The sequence below is a fragment of the Triticum dicoccoides genome, chromosome 2B, assembly GCF_002162155.2.
Source record: "Triticum dicoccoides isolate Atlit2015 ecotype Zavitan chromosome 2B, WEW_v2.0, whole genome shotgun sequence".
NCBI classification, from domain to species: Eukaryota; Viridiplantae; Streptophyta; class Magnoliopsida; order Poales; family Poaceae; genus Triticum; species Triticum dicoccoides.
Genome location: NC_041383.1, coordinates 172,340,411 through 172,358,182, shown reverse-complemented (window position 1 = coordinate 172,358,182; position 17,772 = coordinate 172,340,411). Strand labels below are relative to the sequence as shown.

General features: G+C 44.6%; 1 protein-coding gene and 1 non-coding gene across 3 annotated transcripts; one reads left to right on the top strand and one right to left on the bottom strand.

Moving 5' to 3' along the window:
• The first annotated feature begins 11,504 nt into the window (after nucleotides 1–11,504).
• Nucleotides 11,505–11,625, top strand: LOC119266153. Its single transcript, XR_005131885.1, has one exon. It is a non-coding gene; the product is annotated as a U5 spliceosomal RNA (small nuclear RNA).
• A 387-nt stretch (nucleotides 11,626–12,012) lies between these two features.
• Nucleotides 12,013–14,715, bottom strand: LOC119362859 (IQ domain-containing protein IQM2-like). Of its 2 annotated transcripts, XM_037628132.1 has the most exons (7): nucleotides 14,039–14,715; nucleotides 13,873–13,938; nucleotides 13,685–13,773; nucleotides 13,481–13,571; nucleotides 13,221–13,367; nucleotides 12,913–13,107; nucleotides 12,013–12,798 (listed from the first exon to the last, which is right to left on the bottom strand). In XM_037628132.1, the coding sequence occupies exons 1-7, from the start codon at nucleotides 14,558–14,560 to the stop codon at nucleotides 12,190–12,192; spliced, it is 1,719 nt and encodes a 572-aa protein (XP_037484029.1). In that variant the 5' UTR covers nucleotides 14,561–14,715; the 3' UTR covers nucleotides 12,013–12,189. The 2 variants fall into 2 exon arrangements, with proteins under 2 accessions (XP_037484029.1, XP_037484028.1); XM_037628131.1 differs by having other exon boundaries at nucleotides 13,685–13,938.
• Between the last annotated feature and the right edge of the window lie 3,057 nt (nucleotides 14,716–17,772).

Below are 17,772 nucleotides of genomic sequence, written 5' to 3'. Positions count from 1 at the left end.
CCGGGTATGTACCCTCATCACCTAGAACACATAATATTGATTCCTAGCTGTGTGCGGCGCCCCCCTCCACAGTTTACGCCTCCGATCATATTCACATAGTGCTTAGGCGAAGCCCCACGCGGATCACTTCACCATCACCATCACCACGCCATCGTGCTGACGCAACTCTCCCTCGACACTTTGCTGGATCAAGAGTTTGAGGGACGTCATCGAGTTGAATGTGTGTAGAACTCGGAGGTGTCATATGTTTGATACTTGATCGGTCGGAACGAGAAGAAGTTCGACTACATCAGCCGCGTTAATAAACGCTTCCGCTTACAGTCTACGAGGGTACGTGGACACACTCTCCCCTCTCGTTGCTATGCATCTCCTAGATAGATCTTGCATGAGCGTAGGAATTTTTTTGAAATTGCATGCTACATTTCCCAACAATACCAACTCTGTGGGACTGAAGTGCGATGGCTAGGCAAGACCTCATTTTGAAAATTCCGATCGGTTCATCTCGATGATTCCGAAGTGAAGCGACTTCATCACAGAAAGTTGGTCGGGCCATCTCGGTGAGACCAAGACCCATTTCGGTTGCTCCAAGGTATTAGGTTTTGGCATGTGACAGTGTATAGGATCATCCCGATGAGTCCGGATAGGAATGTTTTGATGGGGCCGAGATGGATATTTAGGGTTTTCGATAAGATGGAAGTGGAGAAATATTTGAGAGTATTGGAGCAATATCAGTAAGCACTTGAGCAATTGAGACATGACCAAAACCTCATCCCCTTTTAATAGTATTGTATTTTCCTATGGACTCAATGTGATCTTAAATCACTTAACAAAAAATATAGATCCTTGAAGCTTCGCCAATCTTTATCCTTTGTATTTTGAGGGGTCCACATCCACTAGTCCTTGTCATGCCAATCATTGATCTTCTCTAAAATCTATTATCAATGTGCACTAGATCAATGACATATATGTTGTTATTAATTACCAAAACCACCCAGGGATTAAATGCACTTTCAATCTCCCCCTTATGGTAAGATACATCTTGGTGGAGCGTTGAAAATGATAAGATTAGAATATAATAAGCATTGATCACCAAACAACCAAGTGAATGATCATACGAAGAGCACGTGAAAGGATATTCATGCCAGCATAGCATTAAAGTACGGTATGATCAAGCAGGCAATGACGTAGTCTCATACATGCAACAAGCAAAAGTAACTCAAAGTAATAAGAAACTCTCAAAGAAACTAAATGAGCAAAAGGCAAAGCATTCTCTCTCGAAGCCTAATGATCTATACGATTCTCCCCCTTTGGCAACAAGTGCCAAAAAGTTCAAAGAAGTATAGAGCTAAATGTCGCTCTAGGCTTGATCTTCGGCAGCTCCTGGTGATGAAGTCCTCTGACTTGCAGCGCCAGTGTGGATACACGGCGGAGTGGTGATAAGCGCATCAGCGAAGCGCGCTGACGATGTCGACGTGCTCGAGGAGTGGAGACGGCAGGAGGCACTAAGGGGAAAACCGAAGGTGCAACATCTGGAGTTGAAATTGTAGGCCTGGAAGTGACTGCTACTGCAGCTGATCTAGGCATAGTCTGAAACTGAGTAGTCGTCGGAATGCCTACGCCTGGGTGTTCCTCGTCATCACTAGAAGACCGTGCTCTGGCTTCATCCACATCACGCTTCAGGCTCTTAACAGTGGTCTGAAACTCTGTCACCTTGACGTCCATGTCATGAATTTTAGTCTTAACTATCCTTTCAAGACTCTTTTGGTTCTCTGCGAGGTTGGCCAAACTCTCCTCGATCCTCCGGGTAGCTTGAATGAGATAAAGCATCTGGTTGGTCTTGGTTTTGAGCACTGGAGCTGAGGGAGCACTAGGTCCTATAGTCCTTGAAATATCACTAAGCACTTGTGCAATTGAGTCATGACCTAAACCTCATAACCTTTTAATAGTATTAACTTTTCCTATGGACTCAATGTGATCTTGGATCACTTAACCAAAAATGTAGGTCCTTGGAGCTTTGCCAATCTTTATCCTTTGTATTTTGAGAGGTCCACGTCCACTAGTCCTTGTCATGTCAATCATTGATTTTCTCTTAAATCTATTATCAATGTGCATTAGATCAATGACATATATGTTGTTATTGAGTACCAAAAACACCCGGGGATTAAATGCACTTTCACTAGGCCGGTATGAATGCGGGTAACTCGCTTCGGACGGGAAAGCGCATGGGCACGGGAGAGGGTTTTTTGATGGGCCAGGTTAGTCAGACGTGGGCGTGGCAGCGGTTCGGGCGCCCACAAAGCCCCTCCCCCAAGTTTGCCTCTAGTTTACAAGAAAAAGTGCTCCGGAGGCCGAACATACCAATGCAGGTTGGATGACAAAACATGTACGGACCGTGCGATCCGGACGTTTGCGGACGGTTTAAGGGTCGGCGTTGGAGATGCCATAATAATAACTAGCTACAAAACAGTTTTTTGATCTACGACGTCTGCCCTATGGCCCAGGAAATAAAGGAATGTGCCTGAGATGTGGATAATGAGAGCATCAATAACCATGTTTGCCTACTCTAGGGCCCTATATGCCCATGGACACGGCAGGCCGCGGACGAGGGCAATGACCGAACGCACTACATTTCTTCCTGTTCACAACCGTAGTCTTTATATGTCCGCACTTAAATTCATACAAAGCATGTAAACATAGATCAACATGGCAATATAGATTGAACAAGAAATATATAGCAGGATCAGGCCCAAAAGACGTAGTTCATGATGAGGACATGGCTACCTTGGATATGATCAAAATATTGCATATGCATATTTATTTGATGTGATTTCTGATAAAAGTAATGCAATAATTTATTTATGCTATACAAAACAAAAGTACTTCACCTCTTTTTTTGTTTCATGCCTAATTACAGAACTACCGGAGACTTGTACAATCAACATATGATGTTAAAGGAAAAAGAGACGTTCATGTATTGTTCAAGAAGTTCTCTCACATAACTTTTAGCCCAAGAGAAGATAGAGTGCAAGTCTCTCACGTTCTAGACTCAGATTTGGACTGCACAGACATGCCTGACTCAAAACGCCAAGAACTTTTGCATCTGGACTTTGGATCCTCGTCTCTATCAATACTTCATCTATATTCACAATATTCAGATTGCTTTAATCATATTCTTGCATGTTCTTCGATTGCGTGCAAGAATAGACCTCCGTGGACAGGTTGATTGTGCTCCGGTGTGGTCAATAACCTCTCAGAGTTGTTTTAGTGATTGCTAAGGTGCAACGTTGTGCACGTTTGTAGTCGGATCGTCAAAATTGACTCCACCAAATCGATAGTTATCATCTCATCGAAAGATCGGGACACCCCGCCTCTATCAGTTCACGTCGAGCATAGTTTATCGGACACAATTCTTCGCTGGATAGATTAAACTGCATACAAAGTATATTAGTTAGAGGGGGCGGGAAGGCAGAGATCACCATTTCTTGGTGGGGCCTCCCCCCTGCAGTCACCGAAGCGGCGGTAGTACTCCTTTGTGTAGGCGTCCGCGGAGGGAGGATGATCATCGTTGTTGTCCTTGCTCGTTGTGCCGCTGTCCGATGTCGAGGAGACATAGCCAAAAGACGACGGATGGCACGGGTCTGCTCCTTCGTGTGTGGTGCTATATCTTGGCCTTGGCAGTCTCCTTCCCCCTCGCGAGGAGCCTTCGACAAGAAGCTGGATCTGCCTACAAATTGCACGAGCCATGACACACAAGTCCGCGAGCAGAAATAAACAAAAGGTGGTGAAGCTTTACCATATACTAGTAGAATGCTCGCGTTGCCACGGGCTTTTAAAATATTTTGCTGGAGTTATGTAAACATAATGCATGTTAAATTTCACATGTAGAGACAAGATAACATAGTTATAATCGGGCAATAATTGAAGTCCACTTCACTTGCAATGTAAATTGATAAAAAAAGGCAAATTGATGATGCATATATATAGAGCGATGATCCAACTAACAATCCATTACAAATTAAGATCTATTTGATGTGCTTAAAAAGTTCTCGCACAATATCAGAAATGTTGTCTTTAGCTTCTTTTGCATGATATTTGAGCAAGTAAAATAAAAACTTCTCCGTGAACTCATACCCATCATGTGCAAGCAATATATATAGTTAGCACAAATACTTTACATCAAAGGTCTTTAAATGTGTAACAGAGAACACTCACCGTGGAAAACAAACAAACCAATTTTTTTACCGTTCCACCAAAGCAGAAAAAAAACAAAATATCCAGACACATCCCTGCAATTTCCTAAATTAATAGTATTATATTTAATATAGTGATAACAAAACTAAATGTTTGTATTCAAAATGTTATGATAATGAAATATATAAATTTATTAACCATCTATGCTCGTCGGAATACGAGGCGAAAAGAAACATTGCCATTTATATATCAGAATTCTAGCCGAGTTGGTTTATTTTCGAGTGCGTCTTTGAATTACCTCGCAAATCTTTGTAATTTCACTAAATGCCTCAGAAATTTAACCTCTAAAAACTATGATGTATGAAGTGCATGTTTGTCAGTGATGTACAAGATGTATATGCGGATGAATGCATATGGAAGGTAAGTCTACAAGTAGTAGCTATTAGAAGCAATAAAACCATTACAACAATGTACAAAAGACCGTAATTTCTTGAATCCTTTTAATTTATTTATATAGACATAGGGAAATTGTGCGACACAAGATAAACACACGCAAGCAGACCATAATAAACCAAGTATATTATGTTTCTTCTCTCGAAATTGAGTTTATTTGTATGATATTCTGAATATAGTGAATAAGTACAAAAAGCTTTATTTGTATGATCCGTGTTTAATATATATGATATTTAGTATATTCCTATTGTGCCCCTCCGATTTGACTTACTCTCCTCTACCGCACGGCCGCATAGACCACTCTCTCTCGTCCCCCTGAATCTCTCCATAACCTCTCCAAATCTCTAGATCACGCCGGTGTCACCCACTCACATCCCTCCGCCCTTGCCCCCGCAGCCGCTACAACCAGCGACCCCATCTCCCACTGCCTCCACTTTCATCCCTTCCCCTCTCCTCGTCAGAAAAAAGTGAGGGGGAGATCAAGCGACCAGGCGGCGGCCAGATCCATTCACAACCGACAACCAACATAATGCTAAATCGCCAGCGCCGTCCTCGAAGGTCGGGCTTCTTCCACCTTGACGGATGTGCTCGCGTGCTACGAGAGGAGCGGGGGCCTTCTGCTTCTTCCTTGCTCAGTGCCCCTCTCGCCACGCCATGGATCGACCTTCCTCTCCTCCACCCATGCCATGGACTGAGCTCGCTCTCCTCCTCAAGGTCATCTCTTCACCCATCTCCTCTAGCTTGCTGCACTGCTAACACTCGCCTTCTCTCCCTCCCTTTTATCCCAGATTGAGACCTCCATGTGCACCTTGAGCTTGCTCCCCTCCTCAAGGAGTATGTTGTTTATGCTTGTAGGCCTTGCACTGCTATTTGTAGATGATGCATGTTGCTGCTGCTGCTTGAGCATGCTTGTGCATCTGTTTGCCTAGTTCTATTTTTAGTACAAGTGTACATGTGTGTGGTGAACTAATGGATTCATTCTGGCATTTTGCATTCCTACATGAACTTAAAGTCACTGAAATCCTTACAGTCATCTAATGCAAACGCTAACGATCTGCTTGGCAGACATAACTAAAAACATAACTTCCTAAGGCCTTGTTTGTTAGGGTTATTGCTTATGTTTTTGCAGCGTTTCCACTTTGGCCAGAAAGTCATAAAAGCTCCTAAATAGGTGCTTTTGGAGCTTTTATGGCTTTTGGAGTCAAATATTGTTTTATTGATTCATCAAAAGTCATAAAAGCTTCAAAAGCACCTATTTAGGAGCTTTTATGGCTTTTTGGTCAAAATGGAAAAGCTGCAAAAGCAGAAGCAAAAGCTCAAACAAACATGGCCTAAGTAATTAAATTATTGTATTAATTAAAATTAGAGAACTTATTATCGCTTATATGCCAAGATTAGTTACCACAAAAATAAATTCACGGCGTACACACTTACATCTCTACTATTAAAGTAACGGTAATAATGAAGCTTTTTGTTCAATTTTTTCATAATAAATAGTGTTTTCAGTTTCATGTTGGACGATGTGGTAAGAATAGTCAAATTATAACATGTGATCTTGCAGCATGAGAGCACCAGACCTGCTCACGCTTGCTTGCAGCTACCTATATGCTCTCATTGAAAAAATGGCAAAATAATTTTCACATTGTGGCCTTCGGAAATTAACACAATTTTAGGTTAGTTCTCATTAGCAATGACCACCTGAACACACTTATTAACATTTGTGTTTGCAAATTAATTCTGAGCATGGCCTCTTGACTCACAAGTCAAAATAACTTCTGAATTCATGTTCTTTACTTTTATGTAATTAAAGTAGTTACCTTGTATATACAGTTATACACATAAGTGTGTTGGAATTGTGCCATGCTTTGGTAGTTGTATTTGTTACTCATTCTATTCAAAAATTTAGGACAACGCCTACAATAGGAGGTTTTGTCACCGACATCTGTACTTTGCTTGGTAGCTCCACATTCAATTTGTCAGATCACACCCTTGACATTTGTTTCTTTTGTTGACTGTTATATAGCATTTCTTTCATAGAAAATTGATTTTGTCCAACATATTTTTTTTACTATTTTTGTATGTAACACGTAAAATGACCCTTTTGTAGACATATGATTTAAGTGCATCAACAATAATGTACATTCTTCTCTGTTTTATACAAAATGTGTTGAAAGATTGCAATCGATGATGCATATTACTATTATTTGTAGATAGAATCCCAATTGCAAATGCTTGAAGTTTTTCATTTTTATTTGATATATATTTATATAATGGAAGCATCAAACTATGCTAAGCTTGTATCTAAGGGGCGAGAGTGGACAAACATACGGTATGAGATGTTTCCGACAGGAGAAGTGATAGAAATATGCCTTAAGAAGAAAATGCATTTTCACTGAATTTTGCATCATTATGTGAAAGAAGTATGCAGACATCATCATTTAAAAATTTTATGTGAAAATTTATTGGAACAAATTACATCACAAATTTAAGTGTTTACTTCAGAAATGTTATAACTTAAAGGACCATAGAAATCTTTCACTTCTTTAAAAAAACTATTCCTATGATGTCAAAAACATAAAGTGTTATAGATATTGTATGCATTGTCAATTGATGGTTTCATCAACCTATGAAATAGCAAAAGCATTTGCAGAAACAATGAGGGTGAGACATATAGAATGGACATACCAATAAAGTTCATTATGCACATTTAGTTTGGTCCGAATACAACATCGCTTCAGATTTTGCTTGCATATGAGGTGTAACTAACAAAGTCAATATTATCAAACAAAAAATATCTCAGCACACAAAATTGCCAAGAACACATACACATAGCACTCATGCCAATTAGTAAAACCACCAGCAAGTGAAGCAAAATGTAATGGGCATTTTGAAATTTACTTCGGCAAATGCTTGGAACTTGCAAAAGTTTTGGTTTTGACTTCCACGGATTTGTGCTGGTCAAGCAAATACCCAAGGTGTTAGATCATGGTTGCAAAGAGGAGAGGAAAAATAAAAAAGGTTACAACAAATAGAGAAAAAGAAGCTTACTGATCCTGCTTCCTCTTGCATTTGAACTCTGCTCCTCCCTAGCATCAAAGTTATTTCCCTGAATGAACATAGTTTGCAAATGAATACAATGTCAAATAAAAACCAGCAGGCAAACTGGACAATGAAAAAATGGATACGTGTCACACAATGGTCCATGCATCATTCAGATTCTTGTATTTAATAGAATTATTACAAGAAGCATACCTCAGTTATCTTCCCATTAGAAGTAGTCGCAATGTAAACCAGTCTCATTCATGTGCCACTAATCATATTCTCACTGACAATGGCAATAAGATGGACCTGTGAGAAAGGGAATCATTAGAAAATGCATTTAAACAAAGAGGATGCTCACACAACATAATACTGAAGTACATCTATTATATGAGGCTTGATTTGTGCAAAAACTTCCGCTGCACCAAATGCTGCTGCGAAGCCTCCCATGACAATCTTCATCCGTTCAGTATTGTAGCTCGTCCAGGTCATCAATCTTAGTGTTGTAGCCACCACTGCAGACAAATTGGTCAAACAAGTGTTGGAATTTAGTAGTCATTAGTTATTTATCAATATCACCGCGTTCTACCAGCATGGCCTGACAAAGTGTACCGAAGATGACACCTCTATATTGTAGTACCTCAAAAATATGCATGCATGATACCGACCTGTCATCTTTTGGTACATATATATCATCTTCTTGTAATATTTACTTGAGTAGACACAATACCTTTGGAGGTTAAACAAAATGTTGCAGTCTTCAAACAAAGTGAGTTCATCGAGATATTAACACAAACATATAGAGTTCATACCGAGGAGACTGAAATGTCATGCATGGATATTAAGGGAGCCATGCATGGGGTAGAGGGAAGAGGCGACCCGACCTAGTGTAAACACCATGAGCAGGAACGAGAAAATAGCGAGGAAGAATCCACAAAGAACTGTCGTGTTTGTGATGCATCTTGCTTGCCTGATGCCGAAGACGAACTGTGTACACCACATTGGCAGCGAACTCTGTACTCCTCAAAATCACCCGGACTCCATCCGTTGGCGCTCGCTTGCGGGCAGGCTGTCGTCATGCCATGTGATTAAACCGAGGTCCCCGGATGTGGATGGCCCGTCGTCGTGCGTTGCCCAGATGCCACGTGTTTCTCCGCTCCCTTGCTTACCCTACTCCAATCCCCAAGCCGCCCAACTACATGCATTGATATTCTTCTTTACAGTTTGGACGGGCGAAGGAGTGGACGCGATCCGCATTGGCCGCTAGCTGGGCGTCAGCATCACCAGGGTACCCTCCGCCTGCAGGAACCAATGAGGAGGATGAGAGGCAACATTGTCCGAAACATGGGAGGCAACATGACGGATGGAGGCTGCTCACATGGCAGCGGCGGTGTATGTGGCGCCGGTTGAAAGGCTTGGGTCTCGACGCCTAGGTTTGGACGATGCTTCGGTGCCTTAAGGCACCTACCTTTGTGTCTATGACATATGGGCCCAACAGGTGGCTGGCCCACATGTCAATGACCCAAAGGCAGGTGCCTTTAAGGCATCGAAGCTGCGTCCCCTAGGTTTGGGATCGTGAGAGCTGCTAGAATTTTTTTCGTACATATGGGCGTATGGTTAGGAAGGAGTAATTATGTATGTGATGGAGATTATGACCGTGATTGATTCTGGAGTACTTATGCATGCGATGAAGATTACCATCCTTATGTATCCGAACGTCCCCCTACCCTTCCATTTGAATTTATTCTGTTATCAAATCTCTTGACATGTTTAAGATTGATTGATGTTAGTTAAGCTTTCTCTCTTCCCGAATAAGAAAAAAAAGGCGATCTCGTCTCCAGCTGCCAGGGCACCTTGCTCCGCCGCCGTCCTCCGACGGCTCCCCTCCGCTGATGACCTTTGTCGTCGGTGATGGTGGGGGGAGGGGGGTCGCCGGATCCATGCGTGTGGATTGTTTTAGGTCTTAGAGTTTTGGGTTGTTCATCGTCATGGCTTTGGCGATGGCGATGGCGGTATCGAATAATAATTCTTCAAATCCTTCCCCAACGAGGCGATCCGTTTTTGGGGTGGATTTGGAAACCAGACTGTGCAAGAAAGGATGGTACGGCGGCGGCGGCATCCTCATGGTGGACCTGTGTCCTCGGGCTCCGCCGCTGCGACGACGTTTGCTCCAGCGCTGGCGCGGAGCTTGGGAGGTAGTCCAGGAGCATATGCAGATTGTGGTCTACATCGGCGGCATCTGGAAGATGGTGGATCTTGGTTCGTGGTTCATGGCAGGCAGGTATGGTTTCCTCCTCCAACGTCTTAGTTGGGCGGGGGTGCCAGATCTGGAGTTTGATGGCGTGTCCGGGGTGTTGCCCGGTCTGATTCATTCAACGGTAATGGCTTCGCTTTTATTGGTGAGCCACCTTGGAGGTCCGCAAAGCTGCATATCAGCTATGGAGCCGCGTCGAGCTCGGGTGTGGAGGTGATCCGTCATTTTATCCTTTAGTGGAGGTGCCAGAGGCAGGTGACGGGCATTGGTGTCAACCTCAGAGGATTCTTCAGTCTTGTTTGTAATTTTACTTCTTGGCTGGTTTTCCTCTGTGGAAAGGCTAGCGTTCTGCTGTATTTTCAGTTTTGTCAAGTCGGTATGTACGTGGCTTGTACTATGATCTTTATGATATAAATGAGACACATATTACCATGCAAAAAAAGGTTTAAGATTGATTGCCGGTCGTGATTTGATTTATTCCCGTGTGAATTTTATTGCATTACCAAAGAACGCCCCCCCTACACTTCCCTTTTAATTTATTGTGTTACCAAATCTCTTGGCAGGTTTGAGATTGATTGACGACCGTGTCTGATTTATTCCCGTGTGGATTTTATTGCATTACCAAAGATTGATAACCGGTTTAAACCAATGGGAGGTGGTGGTGGGAGGTGGGTCAAAAATAAACCGGTGAGACGAAAATAGACCATGTAAAATCCGGTTTAAATGCGTTGGTGGGATAAAAGAACGGTGGGAAAAAACTAACCAAAGTGAGACAAGACTATCAACTCAGACATTAGGAGTAGAGATGACACGAACCCTAGGCACAGATACATACAGGCTGCTTGATGTTGTTCCATATACGGATACGCACATGATGATAAGATGCATTCCAAGAAGCTTCTTGGAAGGTTCTTGTCGAAATAATTTTCTCTTCTCTTTGCCCATAGATTCGCACGTACAGTTGTACAGTTGTACTACTAGTGACTATTTGCGCGCTGCAGCCACATGACGCCGCGCGCGTGAACCAGCATTGCTACCTAAACTCAGCTAACAGCATTTCAGAAGAAAAAAAAGGTCAGCTAACAGCATGGTCTATCGATGGGCTTGATAATGGCTTAACATTTACAGTAGTATGTACGTACAAGTATTTCCATATGTGCACTTGCTTAGGTCATTAGTCTGAATAATTGAGACCGGCAGAATTAAACCGATCGAAAAATCATGGAGCAAAAGTCTACGCACTGGGAATCGTTTCTCAACGCCTCTGCTCCTCGCGTACCGTTCGGCTTAGGGCACATGATAGCTACGTGGCTAGCTAAGCCAAGCACCAGCATGGACTGCAACTTAAAAAAAAAACTGCTTGAAGCGCTTGCGTAGCATCGTACCGTACCGGCCAGCGGTATTGCTCCATGCTAGGCGACACACGCCACTGTGCCTGCTGGAGTAGCATATACGGACTACACATATATAGTTGCAAAATGAGTGCACGCCTATGCATACTAATTATTTTGATTAGTCAGCGTTTCAGCTGATCTTGTCGATCGTTAACCCGCTGTGAAAGGCACGCAGCTGCGTGGTGAGCACAGAGCGAACTATTCTTTCGCCTTTTACTAAAGAATACCGTGTGCACGCTACACTAAGCAGCATACCCTAATTTTTGAAGGGTGTCATTCTCTTTGTGAGAAGGCCCCACCAATCCTGAAGTTAAAATTCTTTTAGTTGCACATGGGGACAAAATACGATGATCTTGAAAGTTGCCTTCTCTGTTTGAAGGCCCTGCAAAATAGGAATTTCAAAACTTGCAGCATTTGCTAATTGCTAATTTTTTAAGGGTGTTGTCTCTGTGAGAAGAAGGCCCGCACAATCCTTTTTTTCTGCGCATAATGCCCGTCCAATCCTTAATTTAACTTTTGATGAATTAGTAGAATGATAATCATATTCAACAAGTTTTGGCTGGGCATTTCTATGAGATAAAAACCTTGGCATTCTAAAGTTCCATTCCTTCTGATGGGAATGCCTTAAAAGTTAGAACTCCAAGTTCTGAATTTGGAAATTGCATTCTCTCGGAAGGGGAATAAAAGACCAAAGAATGAAAGAATTTGTATTGATATCTGCACTTGTGTCCAATTTGAACATCACGTATAAATACATCACTACAAGATCTACACAAGGAGCACTTCTTTTTTACTCCCAATAGGTGACTTTATTCCTCTATCCATATGCACAACTGATGAACAAGAATAGCTCATTCATCATAAACTGATCAGTAATCCTTGCTGCAGGTGCGTGGCATGGAACGCCTCTCTCGGCGTCAGCGGTTCACACCCTCTCGACATCGGGCTGCCGCCCCTCTGCGGCGACGAGAACCTCGACGTCGGCCTGCCGCTCCTCCTCGGGGACAGGTGCACCTCCTCCAGCGCCCGGTGCTGGAGCTCCGGCGGGTAGTCCCTGACGCAAATGATCCGGGGTCCGGCGCCGGTGGTCCACTTGAAGGACCCTTGCTTCCCCAGCTGATATGAGTTGACTCTCCCAATGATCTTCTCCCTTGGCACCGATGAATGATCATCGTCGCTATCTTCCTGATGATCTTCAGGCATGGAATTTGTTGATTTTTCGATGTTTACAGCGCCTTTCGATGAATCCAGCCTTGTTAATATCTCCGGTTGGCTATGATCTTTGCTTGTTTCTTGGAGTTGGATGACATTTTCAGGTGTAGCTTCAGTGACCTGAGGTGCCAGGCAAGGGATGGTTTCTGCAGCAGGAACCATTTCTTCTTCGGGTTTGTCGGCATCGGTGCACCGCTCAGAAGGGATGCTTCTCAGCCTGCTCCAAAACTCCTCATCCTCTTCAGTTGGGCTCATCTACAATCACACAAAAACAACAATTGAGAATGCAAATTGGATAAACCTATTGTCAGCACATTTGAGAACTTTCTCATTCTATCCCAATCACCGGTCACCGGCATAGTTGCTCACCTTAACATCGCTGAGATCAACCTTGTTCTCTCTGAGGAAGTCCTGGAATTCCTGGAAGTTCTCTTCTGTGGGGCGGTAGTGCCCACTGTGAGGCCAGATAGCCTTCAGAACTCCATCTTCAACAACTAGTCGCCCCGCAGCAGACGCGGCGCCTCCGGCGAGAAAGCTAGAATGCTGAAATGTGCCCTTTTTCTTCTGCAGAAAGCAGAGTTTTAGACAATGTTAGATGATGATCCAATACACATAGGTGATAGGTCAAATGCAATGTTGTGTGTTGATAGTACTCTAATCTGAAGCCTGAACATTACCTGCCCAACATACAGATTCCTGGATGTGCTCAGCACAAAGATCCACTTTGCATCCCTCGGACCGCCCGACGTATCGAGGATTTGCCTGCTGTTCTTGTACATGAACTTGCCATCCTCAATCACAACCTCATAGTCCTCTCTCTCTTTCTGCAGGGACAACACATATACAGTTTGAATCATTAGTCTTTCTGAACTCTCATGGACCTGCATTCTACTCCAGCTATCCATTTATCCCGTGTAAAATGTTTGCGAAAACTTACCGGACCAAGATACTTGATGCACTGACTGAGAAGCTTCGACCGCGGGCACCGCTCCTCGAGGTTGATCTCCTTGCCCTCTCCTATGTCGAGCCTAAAGAACCAAACATGCTGATCAGTCCATAAGGTTACAACTTCATCATCTCTTGATCTGACCAAAGGTTCAGAAATTCCAACAACCACGACCAGTTGAGCTGTGACACTCACCAGTAGAAGAAAGGCTCCCTGCTTTCGCACCTCAGCCAGCAGTCGTAGTAGTAGTGAAGGTTGTGGCCGTACCGGTGACGCGGGTCAATCTGTTCATCAGAAATTTCATCAGTGACATGAGCACATTGCTTGGCAAAAACATCAAAATTAACTGAACATTCTGCAGTTTCTCTGACAAAAGTACTCACAGCTTCAAGCCAGTGCTGCAATGCGAGCTTCCGAGCCTTCTCATCCTTGGACAGCCCTTTTCCGACCTGAAATCACACTATTTGTTAGTCCAATTTCAGGGATGGAGATGGCATCAGAGAGATTTCTTGAAGAGCAGACTGATGCATTTCATCAGAAATTGCTTACTTTGGCGGCCCTGGTCCTGGCGCGCGCCCACTTGGACACGGCGGTCTCCTGCCGCTCGATGTCGAAGAAGGAGACGGAGCTCCGCTTGAGCAGCGCGAAGTCCAGCAGCTCCCACCAGTTCTGCTCCACGAGCACGGCGCAGTCGGCGAGCCGGCGCCGCGTCCGGAAGCTCTTGTACACCTTCTGCAGCGTCACGGCCGCCGCCTCGTGCTTGGGGCTCTCCGGCTGCGCCGCCGCCGTAACCGCCGCGTCGGCGAACCGCGTCCGGAGGAGCTCCCTCGGCACCGGGACCGGCGCGGTCACCGCGACGGCGTCGGGGCGGGGCGAGTCACTGGTGATTGAGATATTGGGCTCCACCAGCTGGAGCCGCTTGAAGCTGAGGGAGCCCTCGATCCGGAGCTTGCCGGAGCCGAGCGACGCCTTGAGGAACGTGGCCTGCTGCTCCTCCGCCGCCGCCGCCGACGCCGCGACGAGGCCGCATTCGCCGTCGTCCTCCACGGGACACGAGAAGAGCACGCCCATCGCGCCGCGCAACAACCGAACGGACCTCGCGATTTCTCCTCGTGCCGATCCTGTTTGACCCCGCTGGCCGCCGCTGGATCCCACCTCGAGGCCGATGGATCAACCGGAGCGAGTGCAGTAGAGCTGTGGTATGTATGTATTTCTTGGTGCGAGCGAGCGACAACTACCGGGGTGGCTGCTTGAGCCACTGGGCAAATATATAGCGGGAGTAGACCGAGTAGGAGGAGGGCCGAGACGGGGATGGCCAGCGGGAGACGCGCGGTGAGGGTGGGCCACCGTCGGATGCGGAAAAGCGCCGGGCCGGGCCGCCACGTGTTCACGGGGGATGTCACGCGGGACGCCAGAGGCGCGGGGCGCGTGCTGACCTGTCTCGGATGACGGGAAGCGTGTCCCGGGACCGGTGAGCTGCCTTGGAGCGCTCTGCCTGACTGACTGACTGACTGCGTGTGGTTTCACCGCCGCGTCGATAGAGAGTCAGAATGTGAAGTTCACACTGAGCATTCTGTTTCTGTGCACACGTAAAGACCACAATGAGAATTTTCCATGAAAAAGTTGACAGCGTCTGGATAATAACAAACCCTAAGACGGTGTGAATTAGCGATCGCCAAACCAACTTTGGTAATTTGGTAATGATTATTGACGGTGTTGAAAACACAATTGATTTGTCAAAGAACATAATCCCTGCATGCAACCAAATAACAAGCATGAATTTAAGATGTACAATTTGAGCTACAGATATAAATTGAAGTACTTGATTGACACAGCGGGACACTGAACATGAGTAGTACCAAGGTCTTCCCGATTCTCGTGTCAATGGCAAAAAGTAGCAACCACTAAAACTCAATCAAACAGAAGAAACGCTACGAGGTTGATCTACCTATGTAAGACCAAGGGGTGAACTTTGAATTGAGTTGTTTTGGACTTGCTGGAAAGCTTATCTCAATTCAGAGTTCGGGTCTAAAGACAATGTCGTCCCAAGTCAGGTATATCTCAATTGTCTGAATTTCAGTTCAGCACCTGAGGACTTGTTCTATAGCTTCTATCGGGTCCAAATTGATGTGAGAGAACTTCTTGCTCAAGACCTAATCATGCTCTTTTGCTTGGCAATCATTTCTTGATCATATGTCGAAGAAGTACTGGTAGTTATGGTTAAATCAGGGTAGCAATGTCCCCCGCCACTTAGCCTTGGTGCCCTTGAGGATAGTGTTAGTTGTGTTTTCGTCGAAGGCTATTCAGTCGAGATATAGAACTTCACCGGGAATATGGCGATAAAGCAATGTTTTGACAACTTTCCTCACAAGGGGTCTATCCCCCGCTACAGTATGATCAATGTCTTAGATTCTCACTCTATTGAGGTAGGTAATTCATGCATGTCTTTAAAAACATTGAGTAAATTTAGCTTTGTGTATGTTTTGTGTTATGTAATTTCTTTTATCTAATTCATGGTAGAACATTAAGATGCAAACAGTTAACCTGGAGATGTTGACTTTGAAAAACCTTGATGGAAGTTTATGTTTTATCATGAACATGTATCGTCCACTTTTGGTTTGCTTTAGTTTGTTTGAGTTGATGTACTTTGATTATTTGCCACAAGAGGAAAATTGCGACGGGAGTATGGCTCCCTCTGACATGGCCCCCTTGGTTACATTTAGGTGAGGATTCTCTCTTTTGGTGACAATTTGGAAAAGAAAAACATATAACCCCATAAATTGCAACACCCATAGACTTGAATACTCCACGGAAAATTGACATTTTTATTTCTCTCTTTATTGTTTTCAACTTCTTATATGAAACTATTGAATGCTTCCTGAACCTTTGAGAAATTAGCGCCTCCTTGTTTTGCAGGATTTTCAAAACACAGGAATATGGAAAACATATGAATGGATTGGCACACCATATTCAATCCAATAGGATAAGTGTGTACGTTTGATTGCACATAACGTAGGATTCTTCACACGAGATGCGGGTGGATCTAAATTTTCATATGAAAGTTAGTACAAATAAATCCTAAGGAAGAAGTTATATGGATTTTAGTCCTATGAATCAAAAAACCATTGTATGAATGAAGAAAGTATAAAGGTTAGAATCCCACAAATTTCATTTAGAAATCCTTGGAATCAAGGAGGCCCTAGGCCATTATATACGCGGAACTCCTGCAAAACAAAGAGACCCAATGCTTATGAAGATTGATTATTGTATGAATCCGTTTTGATTATCCGAATTCTCCACCAATGTTCATGTTTGTGGCATATATGAAAGCACATAAACGAGTCAGCGCCTCGATGCCGATACCTTTGCCATACTGTCATTGCTCCAAACCCATTGTAGATCCTTGACTTTTATCTAGTATAGCTGTAACACTCTACTTTGCTCAAAGTCTAGTTCCTGTACGTGGACGCATGCTGTAATTTTGCCCTCTCATACAACCAGCCTCTTTCGAATAAAATTTTGGGCGGCCAGGAACCTCGCTCCTGGTTTCAACGCTATAGTGCTCGAAGCTCGATCCGTGAGCACGTATACCACAGTGCTAGCTAGCTATAGCCGCTAGTAGGACATTGAGGGGCCCTAGCGTTGATAGTCAAACCACCACCACCGGATGCATGATCTGGGGCCAGGCTGGCCCGTACGTCACATTTCTGATCGATGATGCCCACCTACGGCCGGCCTCGCTTCCCATCTTCCCTCCCATCCACTTGATTTGACTTTGTTGATGGAAATGTGCCGCCGGCCGGCTCGGCCCCGTCTACGCCTGCCTGCCTGCTCTCCCGTGCCGCGCGTATCCCAGAAAGGAGAAAACCACGGCGCTGGTCGGCGGGCGCGCGCTTGCGCTTGGCTTCTTCTTCACCGGCGGAGCCGTAGTTGGTGAGTCAAAAGCACCCGGTTCCATGCGGCGGCCCGATCTTTCTCATATCCTTCCTACGAGTAGTTCACAGCACAGGGAACCATATCTTAGACGGACCAAATGTAGCTGTAAAACGGTGGCCGGTGCCTGGAACGATCCATCGATGGTTGGTGCCGCTGCATGGGCAAGCTACAAAATTAATATAGCTATCGATGCATAGCTCATCTCAGTACACACACACACACACTCATGCATGCATGCATGCATGCGCTCGTACGTGGGAGGGGCCATGCATGACACGGAAATTCAACGTGCATCGTTGTCTTCTCTTCCCCACGGTGCCAACTAAAGGCAAAGGATGATTGAGCCG